Source organism: Panthera uncia, unplaced genomic scaffold, assembly GCF_023721935.1.
Source record: "Panthera uncia isolate 11264 unplaced genomic scaffold, Puncia_PCG_1.0 HiC_scaffold_1273, whole genome shotgun sequence".
NCBI classification, from domain to species: Eukaryota; Metazoa; Chordata; class Mammalia; order Carnivora; family Felidae; genus Panthera; species Panthera uncia.
Window position 1 is genome coordinate 97,759 of NW_026057891.1, and position 24,477 is coordinate 122,235.

Sequence of the window (24,477 nt, forward strand, 5' to 3'; positions counted from 1 at the left end):
CTGAGAAGAGCAGATTAGAGGGGTATCTGAGAGCACAAGAGATTGAAGAAGGTGTTTAAACACAGATGGGGAGGGTTCTGATAGAAGAGAGATTGAAAATTAAAACAAAGAGAAAGGATCCTTGCTAGCTTCCTCAGAAGGATTCAGCAACACCCAGTGCTGCTGGTAACAACAGCTAATCCAGTGATCTTTCAGTTGGAGATACTGGCCAGCATTGGAATGAGAGAGGCCAAGGTTTGCGTTGCAGCATTGTTTGTAATACCAAACAACCATTAAATATTTGTGTTTATTGCAGTGTGGATTGGTAAAAGTAGATTATAGAACATCCATTCAGTAGACTGTTGTGCAGCCTTAGAAAAGAACAAAACATCACCTGATGATAAGACAAGTTCTAAGATACTGTCGAATGAATAAACAAGATGTGACAAAATACTGTGTCTACTAAACTATCATTTGTGTCTTTTAATGGGGGTAGAAATATTTATATTCTTATTTGCCTGTGTATATATCAAGACACAGTGGAAGGAGACTGGGAAACCAAACATGGTAGCTAACCGGGGGGGGGGGGAGGGGGGGAGGGGGGGGGGGGGGGGGGGCGGTCCTGGGCAAATGGAGAGCATGAGTGGTGGGAGACCGTTTACGGTATATCTTTTTACAGTTGTAGATTCTTGAACCATGTGCATTTATTATAACCTCTTCCAAAATTTCAAAAAATTGAATTTTTTTTAAACACCTCAAAAGCATTTCAACCAATGAAAGTCCTGTTGTTTTACCAAGGGAGATTATTTGATTTCTCTAAATGTCCATTCCCAAGTCTTTTCTGGTAGTCCTGGCTTATTTTCTTTCATTGTGGAAGAAGTATTTCTGACCTATAATTCATGTTCTTCCCCTCAGAGAACTTCTGCCAGTGCTAATTTTATTAGTAAAGCTTGATACAGTTTTCCTACATTTCTTTCCCTTTCTCCACACCCTCCCCAAAGGCTCTATATATTCCTTACCAGGTGAGATAATATTCAGAAAATTCATATGAATAATTATTTACCTTTAATACTTGAATTCTTACCCTGACATAACTTGATAATTGTAGGAAAGCATTAAATGGAACTCTTGCCTTTGTTATAAGAAATATTAGGTTCAGGAGACCATATCTTTAAGACAGCAACGAAGTTGACGCTGAGAAGCTGACACAGGAGGAAAAATTAGCAGAACATTTTATGTGGCAGGAAAGAGAACTGTCTTGAAGTTCTATTTGGAAGGCTGTTTGGAAATGTAGAACTGGGGGCAGTGGGCAGATACTCACCTCCCAGGGCATCAGAAGAAAGACCTGAGAGTCTCAAGTGCCCCACAAGGGGGCGCTGGTCTGCAGTGGTGGCCACTGCAGCAGCCCTTGGTAGACCAGCTGAAACAGGTGGTCGCCTCGCGTTTCGTTTCAGTACAAGTCATCTTGCATTCAGAAAAAAGAAACTTCAACGGAATGGCAGGTAGCTTTGGCTGGAATAGTAAGATATTTTCTTTTTTCATCCCAACTTCTCAAGCCTGGAATAGGTACTCTTCATGAGACCCCCTTCTCTTTTAATCCCATTCTCCAGTAGTCTCAAATTCTGTAGCCTGTTTTCAGCAAGTACCTTTCCATCTGTATTTTTTAGGCAAGATAAGCAAGAGGGTGATTTCCTTGTCAGACTTGGAAGGAAAACAAATGCCTTTCAAAGTAGACTTTTTAACAGCCTTGCTTTGATACATTAAATCCTGGGTTCATAATGAGCATTTTTACCCAATTCAGAGACGACACTGGGGAGGGACTCGTAGCTGGACATCACAGACCACTGTGATTTCAAACTCTCGGCAGGTACATCTCCGTTTATGGACGCGCTAACAGCCAATGGAACAACCAACATACAGACATCTGTTACAGGAGTGACAGCCGGGAAAAGGAAATTTATTGATGACAGAAGAGACCAGCCTTTTGACAAGCGGTTGCGTTTCAGTGTGAGGCAAACAGAAAGTGCCTACAGATACAGAGATATTGTCGTCAGGAAGCAGGATGGCTTCACCCACATCTTGTTGTCAACAAAATCATCAGAGAATAACTCACTAAACCCAGAGGTGAGAGACGTCCCTTGGGCTGCTTTGTGCTTCATGTTTCTCCACGCCCTTGTTTCCCGGCCAGGCTGGACGGAATCGGTGCTCTTTGTGCCCTAACTCTCCTTGTGCCCTGCCAGAGGTAGGCACGAGAAGGAAGGTGTGGCAGTCTTGCCCCGGACAACACTGTGCCTCTGGTGCAGCCGGGCAAGTGCGAATGTGCATGCCCGCCTTGTTCTCCAGGGGGCGCAGGCCTCCCCCCAAGACTCGCATATGAAACTCCTGTGTGCGCGTGCTCGTCTTTAGTCATCAGACTCTCGAAGGGCTCTTTGTTCGGACGAGATTAAAATGGCCCCGGGCCCCCAGTTATATCTTTCCTGTGCATCTTCAGCATTGTGGTGGAACTTCGTTCCCACTGCAGTGACTTGGACCCCTGTCCCTTGTGGGTAGTAGCTGGTAAAGTTGGCTTTCAAAATCCAGGGAGACTGCTGTTTGCTTGCAGAGGTTCAAAAACGAACTCAGAAATATCTAAAACACGAAGTTTTGGAAATTTATGCCCTCATATTTGTTTGTTTTCCACTTGTGAAAAGCTAGGTCAGGCTTTCTCCAGACAAGAAAACCAAACTCCACAAAGCTTGTAAGTCTGGCCAGGGTCACAGGACAAACCAGTTCAGGGTTGGTCCCCAGTACAGTTTTAGACCACAGAGTCCTTCATTGGTTATTTGCGCGTGCTTCATAGAGATCATTTTCAATGGTTTTGTGCCCTTCTAAAACAACTTGTGCTTAATATATTTGCACACCAAACTACTGGGGTTTCTGTCCCAAGTGTGGTAGGCTGGTGTTTTAAAAAAAAAAAAAAAAAAAAGGGCACGGAACCCTAGTTTCTTTCAACTGGTTGAATGTGCCACCTGCTGTCCAAACTGTAGAAATGCCAAGTGGATATCCTCTGTAACTTGCCTCATCTACTGAGAGTCACAATGACCAGAATATTAAGATAACTTAGTTTTACATGTCTTTCTAATTATATTCTGTTCATAATTAGACATGTAACTTACTCTATCCCCAGCATTCCAAATCTCAGGTTATAGGAAATACATTTGTGAATTAGTTTAAATTGTGGTAGATACAGGGAACAATATCAGTACTTTCTCTGGGTCCAGATTATCCAGTAGTGAAATTTTTCTGGGATTCTGTATCAGAAATACTCTTTGCCACTTTAACTTCTGGTGACTTCCAGGTAATGAAAGAAGTCCAGAGTGCCCTGAGCACAGCTGCTGCCGACGATAGCAAGCTTGTGCTGCTCAGCGCGGTGGGCAGCGTCTTCTGCTGCGGTCTCGACTTTATTTATTTTATACGGCGTTTAACAGATGACAGAAAAAGAGAAAGCACTAAAATGGCGGAAGCTATCAGGTATGCATAAGTGGTGTTTTCTAATGGTTGGTTTGAGTGTCTCCCTCCTTGTGTACCAATCCCTGGTAGTAGGTAGTACAGGCTCCAACAAGCCTTGTGAGTAAAATGCGTGTCTCCCTTCACTGAGAGACACTGGTATCAAAATTAATTAAATCATCTGTCTTTTCTGTGGGCCTGGCATAAATTACTGCTTGCCTTGAGCAAATAACTGATTTCAAGGCTGGCTCAAACCCAGTGAGTGCTCAGGGAATGTTCTAATGATTAGCATGTACAATAGCATATAGCCAGAGTTTCCATTATTGTACTATGAGCACGTTCTGTCTTCAGCCCTTAAATAAAGATACATTCTCTTTCACATAATAATTTACCATTTGCTTACTCTGAAATAAATTGGCTAGGCTTTATGACAAGCTGGTTCCATAACATCACCTGAAAAGTTTGTTTTAGTACAAGTAGTACTCATTCTTGTTCAAGTTCATCCTGAGTTCCAGCTGCCCATAAAACTAGATCTTACAGAGTGAAAAGTAAGAGTTCCTTTTCTCTCACATGCTCCCCCCTCCCAGAAGCCCACCTTCATTTATGTCTTCCCAGCCTTTTTCTAAACGCTGTCAAATATGCATCACATACATATTATAGATAATACAAACTTATTTTTAGTTCTGTTAAATAAATGGAATTATACTGTGTGTTATTTTGCAACTTGCTTTTAGATATTTCCATCTCTTCCGTTTGGAGATTTTCCCCTACTATCTCCTAACATTACAAAAAAGCTTCCTTAGGATCACCTAGTTCTGTTAAGCATATACAGGTACATATTCTGTTTCCATATCCCTCACTTCTCATGCTAATCACTGGAAGTATAATCAAATGTATCTAATTATTTAGAAATTAATTTTATTTATGGAACCCAGTCACCAACCAGGAAGACCATTGGACTGCCCTACCCACCTCACTAAAATGACCTATCCCTGAATAACCCCTAAGAATGCTTTCCATATGCTTTTGCTTTGATAATGTACAGGGGGATGGAAACTTAGACACACAGACGTGCAAAGAAAACTTGGTTGGATCCTCTCCAAATCTCCAGGTACTTGGTTGAGTTGAAGTTGAGCTTCTTTGGGTGATTATTGGGCTCCACATGGCTGAGACCCTACACCAGGACTTTGGGAGCACAGGGCTTCCTGGTCCCCCAGGTCCCCCAGACCATCCTGGAAGTGCACGTCAGTATTGGTGGGAGTGCTTTATTCTATCTTGGTGGGTGTGGGGTGGACCAGGGAAGCTGGCAGACTTCCCAAGATGGCTCTGACAGGTGCTGTCCTAATTGGCCCATCAGAGGAGCTCTGGAACCCCGTAAGTTAGGGTGTCAGGGCATTAACTTGGCCTTTTATAACATTTTTAATAATTTTCAAAGTTGATCTGTTTTCTCACTGTGTACAGATAGATGTATGTATGCATACAAGAGGTTCCTTCATCTTTTTGCACATTACTAGTTTTTAGGTTATCATATGGTAATTGTTTTTCCAAAAATGGTTTGAAATTTTACCATCTGTTTTAATTAAGTATTGTCTCTGATCTAAGTAATTTCAAACTTGTTGTATCCTAGATAGGACCATCGTGTTACTCAGTTTCAAATTAAACTGCTTGATCAATACGCGTAATTCCGTAATTCCGTGACAGACTGTCAGTACTTCTAAGACAGCTTGTAGATTTCCTGATGACTAACCCATCCCAGCCTTTCAGGATGAATTACTTGGGTTTAATTTTCAATTTTTAAATACAAACTACTATGCCTCGGGCCTTGACTTTGTAGATTTTCTGTAAGCGCACACTGACTTTACACATAATACTATGATTTGGGGAGCTCTGCTCTAATAAGAAAATCAGACTTGTCGGTCAGTGCCTCCTGCGTTCTGGCTTGTTTCTCCCTGTAGATGCTCCCTGAGCTCCACTTCTTTTTTTTTTCTTTTTCTTTTTTTTTATTTTTAAGTTTATTTTGAGAGATAAAAAGAAAACACAAGTGGGGTAGGGGCAGAGAGAGGGGAAGAGAGAATTCCAAGCAGGCTCCGTGCTATCAGCAGAGCCCAACTCAGGGCTCGAACTCTTGAACCATGAGATCATGACCTGAGCAGAGATCAAAAGTCAAATGCTTAATCACCTGAGCCACCCAGTAGCCCCCTGAACTCCACTTCTAAATCTCAAGTGACTCAACCCTAGTCCAGCGACTCCTCCCATGTTGAATTGCCCTTGACAGTGGCTGAGGTTTGCACTGTTGGGATTAGAAAATGCAGAGGAAAGATGGATCAAGAGATCTCATTTGTAGAATCTTTCGGTAACCTCAGGTATTTATTTCAGGTAGTTGCCCACTCCCATTTCTTCTCCAGACCCTCCCTCTCTCCTGTCACTTTCCTCTCCCCCAACAAAAAGCTTTTCTATGCAAAGGCCAAATCCCGCTTTAGGGAAACCCACTTGGTTCTTCTTTAAATGAATATATTTTTGTCAATGTGAATTTTCCTTTATGTACTCTGGCAGGACCCAAAAATAATTAGTTATACCAGATTCACTTAACCTTTGCTCTTGCTCATTTACATTTAAATTAATTTTTATATGTATGAGATAGGCTTTACACATAAAGCTGTATATTTGTTACTTCTGTATGTCTGGTCTTGAATTCCTTAAAACTTTGGAGCAAAGAACATCACTATAGCAAGATTCCCCTATAAGAAGTGGGAAGTAGAAAGGTTAGGTTTGAACATTAGATTGTCAGGTATCTACTACACCTAATTCCTTTCTTGGGGCTGCTGGTCATAACCAGTTTGCAGATCCATTATAATAAAAATATTCAGCACATTAGTGATAAAAACAAAATTATTTTGAGTCAGTTTATAATATTAGGCTTCTGAGTCTGTGGGAACCACTAGCTGCCGCTTAGTGTCTGAAGCACCAGGAGCTGCCTGGCCCCAGAAAGCAGGCACCTTCCTCCAGCATGGAGTGAGAAGAGCAGAAATGTGGGGAGACATAAAGCAGACCAGCAAATGTCCCCCAGAACCTGACCTCTCCCCACTTTAGTTCTATCCAGATATTCACAGTGAAGAGAGGGCTCCCTTGAAAAATGACCATGAACTTGCTGTTGAAACTTAATAATTTCTGCATGCTTCATTTTCCATTTTCCCCAGTTTCTAGACTATTGTTCTTGGGTGATTATCTGACTTTTTTGGTGATATCTGTGAAGTAGTAAATGCTCTTCAAAGAAATGGATAGAAGTTTGCTTTTGTTTAATCATAAGTCTTTTTAAATTCATTTTATGACAAATACAATCTCCTTCCTTCCCTGCTATACCCAACACAGCCTTTATAGCTCAGTTCACAGATAATTCACAGGAAGCTGAAATTCAAATTTGGTATGTTGCATTGCACACATTTTGGACATTCATGCATTTTAAGTTCCAAAACATACGTGCTTTCCGCTCCCCTCCCCCCAGAAGCAGTGGACAGTCCTTCCTTGAATGCCAGCTCCTGAGAGCTTGGTCCCCAGGCCCGAAAGCTGCCCCCACCTTCCTGTCTCTGGTTTGATATGTGGCTTACTGTGCAACCCCACATAGCCAAGGCTTTGTGGCTCTGGGAAGTTTCTACTAAACAGGAAAGCATTTCTAGGAAGTTTGTTGTTGTTCTAAACAGATTTCTCTGTGGATCATGCTAGTTTCTGACATGTCAGAGCTCACACGTCAGAATGGTCGGCTCTGTCCTCTGAAAGGGAAAGATGATCTTTGGTCGAGTGTACAAGTTAATTCATACCCCTCCCAGAAGCGGCCACCAGTGTTAGATTAAGTTATCGTTCCAGGCAAAAATAAAAATAACTGGGAGTGGGGAGGGGGAGATCAGTTCTAAACAATTTCTCCAGACTTTGATTTTGCAACATCTACTTTAGAAGCATTTTTTTTCTTTTATGCAAACAGAACGTGAGAAAGAATGCTGCTATGTCGAGGAATTAATTACTCTAATTATTAATTGTAGAGAATTTGACCATTTCTCTATAAAGTCACTTTCTTGTGGCAGTATTTGGTCATTTCTTTCATGTTACTCTGCCATCCCATCCATGGTTTCCAGATGTTGTTAGCATGGGAACAGTTCCTACTAGGCCCCTGTTGACATGAGGCAGATGAAAGCCGGGCGACTCCAGGGCACCAGGGGACATAATTTTGAAAACGTCTGCTCTGCATCATGGAGATCCTTTTGAGAATCATCAGTAACTAAGCTCAGAAGATGTATTTCCATCATGTCATTGACCCCAAATCTTCAAAAGGTGGCACAAGCGAAGTAGCTTCATGTAAATTGTATACATTATTCCAAGAACCTATTTAAAAGGTTTTCTGGCTCTCTTTGTATCATTAAAACCCAGTGTGATCTTTCTAACAGTGCCTCAGGCTCTCATTTAGAAAGTCTTACAGCAGCTCATTCATTTGAATGAGTCAATTCTCGTTCAGTGTGAAGATCCCACAAATCTTAGGGGACCTTGGGGGCTGGGCTGAGGTCTGCACTGGCCACAGGGTGCCTTTGAGAATAGTCCCTGGAGCTGGGCATGCAGGCTGCCAGATTCTGCAGCACATTGTCTCTCCTGTTCCTCACACATGCATGTCCCAAAACTCCCTCACCTGCCCTCCTCCAAAAAAAAAAAAAAAAAACATAACCTCTCATGTCAGTATCTGGGGAGATGGGAGACCATCTAAGATCTAAGTCAGCATTTTCAGAGATGACCTGAATAGATTTGCTCCAGCTTTTAAGTTACCGAATTACAGAGAGCAACCAGATTGTTCTCATACTGAAGACGGGGTCAGGTTTAGAATTCTGTAATTCTGATCTAGAACTCTGACTGCCCTAAAGGAATGACCTTCCATTTATGTTGGTGCATGTTTGTCCTTTTTTTCACCGTGTGAAATCATAGCAAGCAGCAACCTCTGAACATAAAATTAGTTTCTAGTGGTAGGAAGAAGATGCACATTACCAGTATGGTGTGGCACCAGCCTACCCTTAATTGAAGAGCAGCCTACTTTTCCAGTCTGATCCTAAAACAAATCCAGAAATAGCACTGGCTCAGTTCTGTCAAAATCCACGTCCTCTGTGAAGGCTGCCCAACCACTAGTCCTGCTCTCCTTTGAGATCCTGCTGTAATCGTAATCTCCACTGGGGTACACAGTGGTGTGCAGGCATGTGTCTGTGGTGCTTGCTGTTCTTTCTTGGGTCTCCTGTCTTAAACCAGCCTGGAAGTTTCTTGTATATACATCCCTCTCCCAGGTCATTCCATCTAATTCTTTTTTTTTTTTTTTAATGTTTATTCATTTTTGAGAGAAAGAGAGAAAGAGACAGAGCACAAGCTGGGGAAGGGCAGAGCGAGAGGGAGACACAGAATCTGAAGCAGGCTCCAGGCTCCAAGCTGTCAGCACAGAGCCCGATGTGGGGCTCGAACTCACAAACCATGAGATCATGACCTGAGCTGAAGTCAGATGCTTAACCAACTGAGCCACCCAGGCATCCCATCATCCCATCTAATTCTACATAAACTCAGGAAATATCTGTGGTTTCCAAGTAGTCAATGAGTTGTCTGAAATCACATACCAAGTCCAGACTCAGACCACATAGGTTCTAACCCCAACCCCCTAGTCTTCTCTTAACACTGCACTGTCTTGGTATGCCCCATGCCAGTTTTTCTTTGGGAGAGCGTCTAGATTGGTCATCTGAAGCCCACAGTGTTAATTGGACTCCTGTGTCTTAAAGGGAACAAAAGTTGAAGAGAAAGATGGATTGGCCTAGAGCCAGCTGCAAATCCAAGAGCAGCCTCTGGCTGTATGTCACCCATGATCTTCACATAGGTCCTGTAGCAACAGCCACTCTCACATAGTGTCCAGGGTATTGTGAAGCCTTTACAACACACAATACATAAGTCTCTGGGTCACTTCTGGAAGAGGGCCTTCCACGAATCTCAGTCAACTTGTACTGATTTCCAAAGAGTTTACATCTTGATATATTGAATTCTATAAAAGTAGATTTTTCTGTTGCTCAAATACACAATGTTTTGAGTAATTTCCCATTTATTTTTCATTTTAGAAACTTCGTGAATACTTTCATTCAGTTTAAGAAGCCTATTATTGTAGCAGTAAATGGCCCAGCCATTGGACTAGGAGCCTCCATATTGCCTCTTTGTGATGTGGTTTGGGCCAATGAAAAGGCTTGGTTTCAAACACCCTATACTACCTTCGGACAGAGTCCAGATGGCTGTTCCACCGTTATGTTTCCCAAGATTATGGGAGGAGCATCTGTGAGTACCTCTGTTTTTAAAAATTATTGTAGAAAACTTCCTAAAGAAATCTAATTTGGTTATTGTTTTTTCTAAATATATACAGGGTGTCATTCTGAGGAGACTTTCCATCAGATGCACTTGTAGTTCAATCCTGTTCATTAACTCATATTCTTAATTCATGAAATCATAGGAGGTTTTCATGTTTTGGTTCATAGAACGTTTATTGACACTGTGTTGCATTATTTCCTAGAGAAGGGCCTTATATGGTGAGGAATCTATCTCTCTGCATAATTGACACTGATATCTGCTATTAGTAAATACCCAATTTGTAACCCAAACAGCAGTGTGCATTCGAAAAGTTCTTAACCCAATAACCTGAAATCTGCACTTTTTAAAAAATTTTTTTAATGTTTATTTTTGAGAGAGAGACAGAGTATGAGTGGAGGAGGGGCAAAGAGAGAGGGAGACACAAAATCTAAAGCAGGCTCCAGGCTCCAAGTTGTCAGCACAGAGCCCGATGAGGGGCTCGAACTCAGGAACCATGACATCATGACCTGCGTCGAAGTCGGACACTTAACCAACTGAGCCATCCTAAAATCTGCACTTTTAAGGGAAAGCAATGAAAGGAGCAAAGTTGTTTAAGATAAGAGAAGTCTTCCCATCTGATTGTGGAGTTGTTTTTTTTTTTTAATTTTTAATCCATCCATAATAAGAGTTTGTGTTTGTAGCTTTTGATTTTTCAAGCAGCTACACACATTGCATTTCTTATTCCTTGAAGTAGGGCATGAGGTGGTGTCATGGGTTGGGGTCTCCACAGCAGACATGGAAGTGGAGTCTGGTGTGGTGGGGAAATATTAGTCTGTACCTGTGGGCAGGATGGCAGTGGTTGGGGGACTGGACAGAGGGAGGTTTGGGCCACCATGGGAAGCTCTGGGACATGTATGGCCTGTGATAGTTGACCCACAGTGGGCTGAAATGGCTAATTCCTTTATGTCCATCAGCACCGAGTGTGGGCTGCCCAGGAAGAGGGGTGTGACCATGGATGAGGTGGCTCTGCAGCAGAGAGAGTCCACTTCATGCAGCATGGGATCTCAGACACAGTTCTGGGTCAGAGGAAGGACTTTAATGGGAAAACCAGCAAACTTTGCAGAGGGTTTGTACTTTGGTTCATAGTACCATGTTGATGGTAATTTTCTGTTTTTGATCATTGTAAGAAGTCATGTAAGATGTTAACATTAGAGGGGTGAGGGGTTTACAGGAACTCTGTACATTGCTCTTATGATCTTTCCAGAAGTTTAAACCTATTCCCCAAATAAAGTTTAAAGGAAAGAGGAAGAAGCTTAGTGGGACCCATATGGCTCCCACTGCCACATCTGGTCTCAGGACCACCCCCATCCTTGTCCTTTCCCTTCCTGTTCTAGTCCCAAACCACCCACAGCTGGCACTGCCGCTGGCCTCGGTGGCCACGTTGGTGGTGGAACACGGGTCCCCCATCCCATGAGCCCTGAGTTGCTGCACTTGCACATTCGTGTCTGCAGCTGGGTGGGGGAGGACCCAGGGGCTCCCAGGAGGCACCAGGTGCCCAGGTAGCAGTCATACCCTTAAGTTCAGTAGGACCCTTGCTGTGTCCACTGGCCAATTGTGCCCCTTCCGGAACAAGCAGAGTCCAGTTTCGAGGGCCAGAGGCTCAATGGCCCTCAGATCATTGGTGGGGAGAGGGGGCCGCACCTGCTTCCTTTCTTACCCAATCCCAAGGATTTTTCCTGTCGGGCACCTGGTACTGTGTCAGGGTCTTTGATGCACTCTGTACACTGTAACTCAGAGGAAGGTGCCCATCTTCATGTACACACCTTCAAGATGGTACCCCGCCTGTACCTCACACCATTCTAGTGCTCCATCAGCAGTGGCTTCTGGAGATGACGAATATGACATAGCCAGAGGGTCCCCATGGTCACAGGCTGCTCCCACACCCTCTTTGCTGTGAGGGAGTTCTGGCCTGGCACACCCCATGGTAGACTGGGCACTTTATGCCCACTCAGAGAGAGGTGCTCATGAAGGCAGGAAAGCAAACCCAGACCAGAGTAAGTGTGTATCCTGTGACAACAGTCATCGTGCCACCAAGTAGCCGACCAGCTGGTCTCCTCAGGAGCGATGCCAGGCAGGTGGTCTGGCATCGGTGTCTTGCTGGAGGCCAGATGTTCAGCGGCCACAGTAGCTGAATCACCTTGATACATCAGACTCCATGCCCTTGAGCTCCATCTCTCCCACCACGGGCACTCTTGTCTGCATGTCTGTCATGCCAGCACTGGGGCGGCCAGCGACCAAGGCTGGTCTCACAGAGCTGTTTGCTTCCTCTCTGCAGTGGGTACTCTCTCCTGAACACCAGCATGACCCAGCCACATACACATCTCCCCAGTCATCTGCATGCCAGAGCCCCTTGTCCCCTGACCAGCCAGCCAGGCCATTGGACACCACCCTTGGTCACTGTGTGTTCTAACCTTGATCCACCTCTCCTTCCGCACCAGGTGGTTGACAGGCACACCCCCTATGTGTCGGTGTTTTCCTTCATCATTATCTTGTCCAACTACAGCCGGATGAGGCACTGGTGGACTTGCCGTCTGTTTCAGTTTGCACATCCGTACACTGGGCCAGCCCACCCACAAACCAGGCTTGCTCATAGAGAGTCCCCCATACGGCTGTAGGCGTGAGCTGAGGCAGGGCACTGGTGGCAGGTGACATGGGGGTCTAGGCTCCTCTGTGCCCTCTGGTGTTCTAGCGGGCCTGATGGAACTCAGCTCCTGGTGGACCTTTCCAATGTGTGGTTATTTGATGTCCCATGGCTGTGTGTTCTGCCTCAGCCAGCATTCAGTAAAAACTCCAGAATTGTTTTTTAAAAAACACATTCTTCTCTGCTGTGACCAGCACAGCCATACTCCCAGCACAGGGGCCTACATTGTGATCATGTCTCCGGCATGTGCCACAAGCTCCTTGAGCTGTCTTGTCACACCCCATCCAACAGCCACGGTGCTTCTGACATCTCAGCCACGCTTGGTCTGGGCTGCCACTTCCCCCATGCTTCTGGGAGCCATCCCAGGAGCAAGGTCACACTGTCTCATGGGGCACTTGCCAGGGTATTAAATCTTGTATCTCAGGAGAGCTCCCAAATCAGCAAGATCCCTGTCCCACCCTGTGATCTGGCTCCGTGTCAAGCACCCTTAGAATTCAGCCCCACATCTTCTTGCAGCTCCTCTGAGGGAGGAAACAAGTTACAGGCCTCGTGGCCAGGAGAGGAAAGAGGGCAGGACTTAAGGGAAGCGATACCATCTTGCAGAGCCACATAGAGCAGGAAGGCCAGACAAAATGAATGCCTGCTCTTCATCAGGTGCATTTCCCCCTCCCTGGACAAGTTTTGAAATGCGTCACTTTTTACTTCTCCTTGTGATCTACTGGTACCACATGCACAGTGATTCTCAGCCAGGGCGGTGTGCCCCATCCCCCTCCTCCTGGGGGACATGCCTCAGTGTCTGGAGACTTGATTGTCACAGCTGAGGCGATGCTGCCAGGTGGAGGGCTGGGTGCTGCTCAGTGTCCTCCGAATCACAGGACAGGCTCCTCTCCACAGAGCTGTCTGCTCTGAATGTTTTCAGTGCCCAGGCTGAGAAGCCTGCCTGTGAAGCAGGCACTCAAAAAGTGCAGAGCATTTGACTAAAACCTTTGTCCAGAAAGTAATAAATGCTGCTGGGGTGAGTCAGGCTGTGACGGCCCTCATTGAAAGTGACCACCCAGGGGCGCCTGAGTGGCTCAGTTGGTTAAGTGTCCAACTTTTGATTGTGGCTCAGGTTACAATCTCTTGGTTCGTTGGGCTCTGCGCTGAGCATGGAGCCTGCTTGGGAGTCTGTCTTTCTCCCTCTACTGCTCATGCTGTCTCCGTATATAAGAAAGAAAGGAGAGACAGGAGAGAAAGGCAGGGAAGGAAGGCAGGAAGGAAAGGAGAGAGGAAGAAAGAAGGTGACCACCCAGATGCCACGTCCCCTTCTTGAGCTTTTGGTGTATGCAAGCTTCCAGCTGCCTGAGGCAAAGCTACACAGGTTTGGTTTTTCACACGGGATGTGGTGCAAAACTCTGCACGCAGGATAAGCCAGAAAGGATCACGTTCCCTGGATGAAAAGAGCACGCAGCCAAAGCAAGCTGTGAGAGCTGTCCTTTCCTATAGGCACAGACTGACATCTGTGGAGCTAAGCTGCCGTCACAAGCTGTGCAGCAGGTTAGCTGAGGGCTGTATTCTTCCACATCTTAGCTCCCTTTGTCCCCAGGAAACATGCAGGGCATGCCTGCCTGGTGCCATGTGCCACAGTGAGTCCTGTGGCTTGGGTGCCATGAGTGACACCCAGCAGACCCTCACCGAAGAGCACACGGAGCTGGTGATAAAGCTGGCAGCTCTCGCTCCTGATGGGGCGATGCTGGAGAAATGCCCAGTGAATGGCTGAAGTCCTCACCCCGAGTTGACTGGGGAGGCTGCTGCTCTGGGGAGTTGAGAGCCTGACCTGACAGAGTGAGGGGCAGAGCCGTCACCTCCTTGAGGCTCAAAGCTCCCCAACCCATCCCATCCAAGCTGATCAAGTTTTCTCACCGCACCTCCTAATGTGTGTTTTTTTGGCTGGAAGAAAAGGGGTCCTTATTTCACTTTTCTCCAGCATTTCTCACTTGTCTGGGTAAACTATAACTTTTTTATTATATTATTTTTTAAAGATTTTTAGTTATCTCTACACCCAACATGGGGCTCGAACTCACAACCCTGAGATTAAGAGTTGGCATGCTCCACCAACTGAGCCAGCCGGGCGCCCTCACACTATAACTTTTTAAAAAACAGTTGGCCATTTTGGAACAAAACAGCAGCCAAGAAACTGCCAGTGACCTTGCAAATCTGTTTCTTGAGTAGAAGTTAGAAACCTGTCATGTTAAAACTACTGGAAATTGAGCATCTGAGAACAGTTGAGAACATGCTCCTTCACATTGAGTGTATTTAGTCTTACTAATCTTACGGTGTTCTTCATTGACTATAATTTAAACCAACTCACTGCCTGTACTTCCATGAGCATTAGAGTCAGTGCGACATCCATGTCTCGGGAAAAGTCAGAAATGCTCTCTGTTGTTCTGCACCTCCACCCATCTGAAATCGAGAAGACTAAGCAGGGAAAGACTCTTCAGGGACAGCAGCCATAGAGTCAGTCTGGCTCTGAAAGGAGGAAATGGTGGCAGTGACAGCTCAGCACATGGCAGGGGACTGTTCTGGCGGCCTAGCTGGCTGGCACAGACCCACAGGAACCGAGGAAAGGGATGGAAGAAAGGAGGAAGGGAACACTGGTAGGGATGTCACTCCAGGGGACAAAGCATAATATTCACAGAAGTGACGGTCACTCCTGACAGGCACACATTCGCATCCACTAGGCGAGCTAAGACCCTGTGGTTCCAACCTGGTCTTGAAGACATATTTCACACTTAAGTGATGTAGTTGTGGTGTTGTCTTCACTACAACTAAGTTGTAGTTGAGAGTAAAAGAAGCACAAACGAGGAAAACCACCAAGCACTTCCGACCAAGCCATTCCATCAGCACTCCTGTCACCCTTTCTCAGTGCTTTTGGCTCTGTCCTCAGAGAACTGTCTTAGCAGCTGACAGTAAGGTTAAGTCAGGTTTCTAAATGCATTGTTCTTTTTGGCCTTCTTTTCACTGAGAAGAGGTGCTCAGTACAGGGGTTTTCTAGAACATCTCCAAACTCTTCAAACATTCGTGACTTTGTCCAAGACTCGGCGCAAGTAACAGGTCTGCATTGGACCTCGTAGTCCTTGTAGGGACCCTGTTCTCCACCCTGTTCTCTATTCTCTGCCTGTGTGGAAAGGGTAGTGAGTCAACCAAGCATTAGCTTTGCCAGCTGTTACTTGTGTGCCTTGCACTCTGTGCATTTCACATGCAGTAAATGTCTCAATGCATCTATAGGAGGCATAGAGGTGCTGTCAACCTGGAGATACACTTAAATAACTTTACGGCCTTTTCATAACAATATTTTACCTCTTTTGGAAAAGGAAGGTCACCTCCCAAGAGTGTACTTTACCTGAGTCCCAGGAGATGATGGTCACGTCTTCATGACCATCAGTCTTCGGGAAGATTAGCAGTGCAAGATCAACTGCAGGCAGGAAATTGTCACATCAGAATAGTGTGAAGTTTCTTTGTCAGGTTTTCTCCCTATTTTGATATCTCTGTGCCTGTTATGTGAATGGGATAAAATCTGTGCACATGGTGTTGAGACCTTGAAAATGATGCAGAATCCAGGACAAAGTTAAAATCAATTTCAAAAAAAAAAATCAAAAAAAAAATTTTTTTTGTAAATTAAAAAATAAATAAAATAAATTTCATATATATATGTACACACACAGACACAAATATACTTTTTTTTTTTCTTAACAAATAACAAATGTTAATTTCCTCCTTTGAGTCATATGAAGTAACAATAGTCACACACTCCTGAGCAGACCACAGTCATGGTCATTTTGGATGCATTCAGGTCCTGAATAGTTTCTTACTTTAATGTCCAAGTGGTAAAATGTGGCCTTCCAAGTTATACTCTAGGAGAAACACTGCACATGGAGTATTGTCTGTGTATATGGAGAAGAAGCCACCATTGGCCTCTCAAAGATCTAGCAAATATTGGGTAGTGATTCTGTGACTGGTGTAGATCCCTGACACAGCAAATCGCCTAGCTTTGCTTATGCCTCCATTTCCCAGGAGACTGTTTTGTGTATTAAGTGTCTTCACGCGTGGGAATGGCTATCACTGGGCAAGAGGAAGCAGCAGGAGGGGCACATGCCAGTAACTTCAATTACCAACAAATAGACCTTCTCTAAGTTAGATTTCTTGGTTGTGCTCATGTTATTCTGTATTCCGTCATAAAAGAAACATTTTATGAAACATTTTACGTTTTTGTGTGTGTGAATTACCAGTCAGTATGTGACTTCTCATCTGCACAGTGGATTGTGCCTTGTTGGGTTTATTCTCTGCCCACAGGCTGCAGATGGAACCCCGAGGGCACGCAGTGAGTCCCCACCAGGGCCTGCGCCCATTCAGATGCCCACCCTTGGTTTGAATTCTTTTAGATGAATTTTCAGGTTGGGTCTTCTCTGCCTGCCTCCCCCTCACATCTCATATGAGTCTCAACTTCTCTTTGTTTTAGGCAAATGAAATGTTGCTCAGTGGACGGAAGCTGACGGCGCAGGAGGCTTGCGGCAAAGGCCTGGTCTCCCAGGTGTTTTGGCCCGGGACCTTCACCCAAGAAGTTATGGTTCGCATCAAGGAGCTTGCCTCCTGTAATCCAGTTGTACGTGGAACTCGTTCTCTTACATATGTTACTTTTTTTTTCTTTTTTTACCATGACCTTCCCTCCAGAGAGCTCGCACACATAATAACGGTGTCTCCTGAGTCCTCCACATGCGCCCCTGGCATGGCCCCCTGCACTCGAAATGCTGGAAGAGCTATAATTAGTGCCACTGCTCCAGACCCACTTGCCTGCCTCCTCCCCATCGCAGATGCCTAAGAGCAGAAGGAGTCCACATCAGTCAGGGACTTATCTCACAGTGTCCTATGAAACCCTACAAAAACCATTCATAGAGTTCTTTCCTGTCTCCCGAGCCCTTTCCTTTTTTTTTAATGTTTTATTTTGGGAGAGAACAAGTGGGGGAGGGGCAGAGAGACAGCGATACAGAGGAGCTGAAGAAGGCTCTGTGCTGACAGCACAGAGCCCGATGTAGGTCTCAAACTCATGAACCATGAGATCATGACCTGAACCAAAGTCGGCACTCAACCGACTGAGCCACCCAGGCGTGCCCTCCAAAGCCCTTTCCTATACCATGTTTCCTTCCCAACTGCCCACAGTGGATGTAAGCTTTTATTTAATAAATGTGCTGGATAGGGGCACCTGGCTGGCTCAGTTGGTACAGTATGTGACTCTTGATCTCAGGGTTGTGAGTTCAAGCCCCACATTGGGCATGGAGCCTACTGTGTTTAAAAAAAAAAAAAATGATCTTGGATAATATTCAATCTGGTAACAATTGCATTTAGCAAATTATAAGGTAAACATCATTTAACATTAACAGACATGACTCCCATCTAGGCTCTCCCTGACATGAACAACGCTCACTGTTAAGATTAAATTTTGGTTAGAAAACCCCCTCAGAGGGTATTCGTAGAGTTTTCACTGAGCATCACAAGAGCTGGTGTCTGGCTCAGGGGCCACGCCAGCCTGCAGCAGCAGTGTGGGCCCAGGCCAGGCTGGTCTCAGTGGGGAGGGGGCCGGAAGCGGGTAGCACAGCTCTCCTGAATTTGAGCATTTGCCTGATACCTAGAGTGAATAGACTTCAGATGTATCTCAGGCCCGGTGTGCGTTGTAAAAAGATGTCTGGTAGCCTTTTTGACAGGTAATTACTCAAGCTTGCTAACTGCCTCCATAGCTTTGGGGACAAGGAGAGCCAGTGCTTGTGGACATGCACCCTTGCTGACTCACTGCCTGTGTCTGGTCCAGGTGCTGGAAGAGTCCAAAGCCCTTGTGCGCTGTAACATGAAGGTGGAGCTAGAGCAGGCCAACGAGAGGGAGTGTGAAGTGCTGAAGAAAATCTGGGGCTCGGCTCAAGGGATGGACTCCATGCTGAAGTACCTGCAGAGGAAGATCGATGAGTTCTGACGGCCAGGTGCCTGCTGGTGACACTGGAATTCTAGAGCAGCACACCTGTGGCACCACGTTGCCCTCCTCCTCCCTCACAGCCTGAAAAAAGTTCACTCTTAGCTCACGCTTGGAAGCAGGACTTACAACATCCAAGCTATTTATTATCAAGGAGTTTTTAAGTACTGTAACTTTAAAATAAATAACTACAAAGCTCCTTTGTCCAAACGTCATTATTTTATACTTAATATACACACAAGTATAAAAGTATAATGGTGAGCTCTAGACTGCTCTTTGAAGCTCTAATTTTTGTTATCTTTAGCTAGTACTGTATAAAAAAGAAACGAAGCGTGTTTTGCTGGTTTCAGGTGGCAGAAAAGTCTGGAATAATGTTTGTTTCCCTTATTTTTTCTTTCTAGAACACAGAATCTAAAGGGTATTAGCCAGCCTCCTCTCTCCTGTCCCAAATAGAGATACAGAAAGATCTGAGGTGTGCCTTTGTCTCCAAAAAGGTACATGTATCTCAGAGGTGGAATGTCCTGAATCAAAAGTAAAACTTACCTTGTAGGATAAGTATTTCTGATGAAAAACCCACTGATGAACATACCGCCAAACTGAAGTACACTTAAGATTCATGCTGGAAAATCCAATGATTCTTCCTTTTTAATATATCCAGTTCTTACCCAGTTAACATGAGGAAACCACTGTCTCTCCAGAAGAAAGCTTGTTTTGCAGTATTAGTGAATCACTGAATAGCTTAAGTATGAGTATCTAAGTTATAAGTTAGTCTTAGTGGATTTTAAAGAGTTTTTCTGACCCTTTTGAAAAATAACTACATAAGTGCTTCTTGTTGCTGGGTGAGAAATACTACTTTATATGCAGTTTTGGTTTTCTATTTGCAGATATGATTGATGTATTACACCAAAAAAAAGTATTTTTATGTTTATAAAGTGTAATTTTTAGGTTCACTTAGAATATATTTTATTTAATAAGTTAAAATTCTTTTGGCACACTCTTAAATGCAGGAACTCCTTTAAAAAAAAAAAAAAAAAGAACTACCTTATATTCAACGTTTAATGTCCCAGGTCTCTGCTTTCATATCTACGCAATATGCGGAGTAGAGTGTGGCGTCCAAGAGTGCCCTGTGTAAATAGACATTCACATTCCTTTCAGGAGTGGGGACTGATTCCTGATTACAGACGCCTATTATTAGTTAGGCTTCTGAGCTTGCAATCATATTGAATGTATGAAGAATGAAATAAAATCAAAACCTTATTTTTGTACAGTTTGGAAGTTTATACTTAGAACCGACCACCTCCCGGCCATGTGGAGAGCTGTACAGCGTGTAAATCTGCCTTTACCTTGGATTGGTTGGTGCAGTATTTTTGCATCTGTGGGACCTACTTTTTCGTTCAGTAGTTTGAACTATATATAATAAACTGTACAATCTGTAAAGTTTTTATAGAATAAATATTCAGCTGTGAAAACTGGTTAAATAAAACTAATATTTCTTAACACATTGGAAATGTTTGTCTAATTCTTCACTCCTGAAGTTCCTCATGGGACTTTTTTTCCATGAAGTATGCATGTGGTCATAGCACTCGTGCAGTTTAAAGAATAAGGAACTCTGTAACTGCACCTGGGGAGGAGCTACAATCTGACCGATAGCATCCTCCCGAGTCCTGTCCACTTGACCCTTCCCCAGGTGACCATTTCCTGAACTTTGTGTCAGTCTTCTCCTTGCTTCTCTTTCAGAGATGCATATTCCTAAACATATTACCTAGTTCTTCCTACTTCTGAACTTTACATTGTTATTACACATAAGCTTTGGTGATTTAGTATTGAGTTGTTTATTTTAATCTGTGTATGTAGAGTTGTAACTTATTCCATTGCCCAGACCTACAATGTAGGTGTTTTCATTCCTGTTTCATAGATAGGGAACCTAAAGTATGAAATACATGCCATAGGGGCAGGACCAGGCTTCCAGCCCAGGTGGCAGAACCAGTATTCTGGCATCAACACCGTATTGTCTGTTTCCTAGAATTTAGAACTAGGGAACTAATTCAGTTCGGTTCTCCTCTGTGTCATCCTGGATTCTGCATTCTCTACACTGGCCACATTCCTTCCTCTCTCAGGCAAAACTTTCATGTTCCAACTTCTGGCTCATGAATCAAGCCCAACTAAGAGGAAGAACTGACAACCTTAAATCCTTATATTCTTGCCCAGTGTTAGGGAAGGTGACAGGAAATGCTCTCTAATTTGGTTCAACTTCAGAGGAGAATTTGACAGGATATAGCAATTCCGTTTATAAGGACTCATCATAAGGAATGAATTCTTGCACAAGATAAAGATACCACAGGTGACTAAATTCGTCTCCGTGAAAAGCTGGAAATGATGGGTTAAATAATTATGCCACACTGCACAATGGAATACACAACCATTAAAAGAATAAAATACTTCTAAACCTTAGGTGAAAACATATTACAGAATAACTTATGTCAAAACATTCACTATATGCTTCTAAGAGATTAAAAGGATATGCCCAAGAATTAGACTGTCTTCTTTTTATCATATCCTCTCCTCTAGTGCTTCCCCACTCTGGCAAGTGAAGGTGGAGAGCTGGACAGAGACAGGCATTCCCATGCATCTAGGCCCCTGACCAGGGCCATCCCCTTCTTGGGCTTGTTTTCCTCAGCTGTAGTAATGGTGAAACAGCACATAGCCTGCAGTATGCACCAGGCACTGTTGCAAACACTTCTGTGTATTAGGTCATGGGCTTTTTGAGGGAACTCCCAATTTCCAGAGAATATTTATTAACATAGTATATATTAATATATAATCACTATAAAATGAGAGCTCTCAAAAAAATCTTGTGGTTGGCTGACTTCGTTTCTGGCCACTCTGGCAAGAAGACCAAAGAAATCAAAAGAGGCCCGAACTTTGAGGATCTTTGAAGGAAATCATGCCCATGATGTAAGAAGAGAGGTGCCCAGAGAGCTGCTGGCTAGGCTGCTCCTGCCACCCTTTGGCCTCATTGCTTGGTCAGGAAGTAAATGAGGGGTAACCCAAGTATCTGGGCAAAGCAGGAGCCCAGTGAGCCAGAGACCAGCCTCCATGACCAACTGTCTCCTTCAGCCACAGCAGAGAAGCTCTAACCCACTCCTACATTACTTAGTCACTTACACTGATATGAACAAATGTTATTCTCCAAAGGGAGGAAAATGTGTATGTTGCAGGAGAATTGGCACTTCCCAAATAAAAACACATATCTTATGGATAGCCCAGGGATGTGGGGCTCTGTCAACCGAGTCTGTCCCTGCTCAAAGTTCAGTCTGCTTTCCCCAAATCCAACGAGCCCATCTGGTGGCCTTTCTGTTACTCACCTTTCTATCCTTCCATAACCAACTTTCCCCAGTCCATGCCTTTCCTGCCCTAGAGTGCACTCTAGTGACCTGCAGAACATGCCAGGGGGAGTCCTGGCCTTCACAGGAAGAGACTCAGGGCAGGTGAAAGTCCAAGGAACCTTAGCCCTGGAGTAAAGCCCAGAACTGGAGAGTGGGAGAGGATCTGTGATGTTGCATGCAACTGTTTCTACATGAGGAAACAGAACTAGAGAAGTCAAGGGACCTTCCCATCATCATACTGCCTGTAAGAGGCCTGGCATCCAGGAGTAGCTAGTGCTCTTCACAAAACCCCACTGCCATCTGTGCCTGCCTTCCCAGCACCTTAACTTGCCAAGATCAGATTGAGGTGAACACTGGCCACAGGGAGTGTAGAGTGGTGGTTATCAAACTTCATTGCACATTAGAATGATCTAGAAAGCATTAAAAATTCTTAATGCTTTGGCCATACATGAAAATAAATCACAATCTCTGAGCTGGGATCCATGCATCTGGAGTATTTGACCCAGGTAGCTTGACTTGTCTGTGCCTGGGGGATGCAATGAGTAGGAGAGTGGCCTGGAGAATTCAATACATCCTGACATCTCATGGGCCTAGGACTCTGTGGGTGGAAGTGGGGCAGTGGGGCAGAGTGGGTGGTTTGAGCAGCTTGGCAGCTTGGGATTTAGGGCTTTTTCAAGTGGAGGCTGGCCTTACCTACAGAGTTCTGATGGTCTACAAACTATTTCTACATCTGGAGGAGCTGGACCACTCCACAAAACCCTCAATACTAGCATCTAGAAATAAATATCTCACTGCTTAGCAACAGAGGAAAGACTGACTATATCCCAGGAAACTCCTCCCTGTTCTCTAGAGGACATTCCTGACAGTGTCTCTGAAGACACTCTGAAAATGGCATTGGATGTTAGAACATTGCTTTGAAAGTTACTTTTTTGGTGAGGTAGAAAACTTCAGTTAAAAGCCAACTTTATGATCTTAGAACCATATTATGCCCTCCGATGACTAATAAGTTGTTTAAAGCAAGCATTTTTAAAAATAAAAGCTAAGGTCTAATGAGTTTTAACATTAATTCCTATTTTCATAATTTTAGATTGTATTCTAAAATGGGAGGATATAAATTTTTATTAACATCCATACAGACTATATATGTAATCACCCACGTGAAACACCCTGGATAAAACAGCAAGACATAATATTACAAGGAAATAGAACACTTGAACATTATAAACCATAGAGGTAATTAGACTCATTATGGGGATCATTTCATAGTGTATAAAAATATTGAACCACTATGATGTACACCTGAAAATAATAGGATATTGCAGGTAAATTGTATTTCAATTTAAAAATGTAGACCTAATACACACACATCTGTAGAAACCTCCACCCGAGCAGAATACATATTCTTCTACAAGGGCACATGGAACATTTTCCGGAATAGACCATAAGTTAGGCAATAAAACAAGTCTCAATGAATTTAAAAGGATTCAAATCATGCAAAGTGTGTCCTTAACAGAAAGGAGTTAGATATCAGTAACAAAGAAATTTAGGAAATTGAAAAATATGTGGAAATTAAACCTCTTATAACCTTTACAAGAGAAATTAGAAAAGATCTGGAGATGGATGAAACTGAAAACACAATGTAACAAAACATAATAAATTATTCATAACAAGGGCACCTGGGTGGCTCAGTCAGTTAAGCGGCCGACTTCGGCTCAGGTCATGTTCTTGCGGTTCATGAGTTCAAGCCCCGTGTCAGGCTCTGTGCTGACAGCTCAGAGCCTGGAACCTGCTTTGGATTCTGTGTTTCCCTCTCTTTCTGCCCCTTCCCCACTCACACCGCCTCTCTCTCTCTCTCTGTCTTTCTCAAAAATAAACATTAAGAAAATTAAAAAATAAATTATTCATAACAAAATACCTATATTTAAAAAATAGAAAAGTAAATAGATGCCAAGTCAATAACCTAAACTTCTACCTTAAGAAACTGGAAAAAGAAGAGCAAACGAAACACACAGCAAACAGAATGAAGGAAATAAAAATTATTAGGGCAGATATAAATAAAATGGAAAATATAAAAGCAATAGGAAAAAAATCAAGGAAAGGTCTTTGAAGAGCTTAATGAGACTGACCAAGAAAAAAAGAATACTTAAATTACTAAAACCGGGAGTGAAGAGGGGACAGTACTACCAACCCTATAGAAATAAAAAGAATTATAAGGGAATGTTACAAACAATTGTATGCCCACAAATTAGGTAAGCTACATGAGATCAACTAATTCCTAGAAAGATGAAGACTACTGAAACTGACTTCAGAAGATACAGAAAATCTGAATACACACCTATAACAAATAAAGAGATTGATTTAGTAATCAAAAAGCTTCCCACCAAGAAAAGCACAGAAACAGATGGCTTCATTCATTAATTGTATCAAGTGTTTAAAAAGTAATCATTACCAATCTTTCACAAATGTTTGCAAAAAATAGAACAGGAAGGAATACTTTCTAACTTATTCTATGAGGTCAGTCTTAATACCAAAATCACACAAAGACATGACAAGATAACTATAGATCAATATCCCTTAATAATATA

The 24,477-nt window shown here is 43.7% G+C and overlaps 1 protein-coding gene across 1 annotated transcript in view; it reads left to right on the forward strand.

The window, feature by feature from the left end:
* The window catches only part of LOC125916866 (chromodomain Y-like protein), an 82,807-nt gene extending 62,800 nt beyond the window's left edge, over positions 1-20,007 (forward strand). The window contains 5 exon segments of the mRNA XM_049623124.1: positions 1,847-2,103; positions 3,317-3,489; positions 9,588-9,798; positions 17,007-17,150; positions 18,351-20,007. Of these exon segments, the coding sequence (XP_049479081.1) occupies positions 1,847-2,103; positions 3,317-3,489; positions 9,588-9,798; positions 17,007-17,150; positions 18,351-18,509 (944 nt within the window). The 3' untranslated portion in view covers positions 18,510-20,007.
* Positions 20,008-24,477: the final 4,470 nt, after the last annotated feature.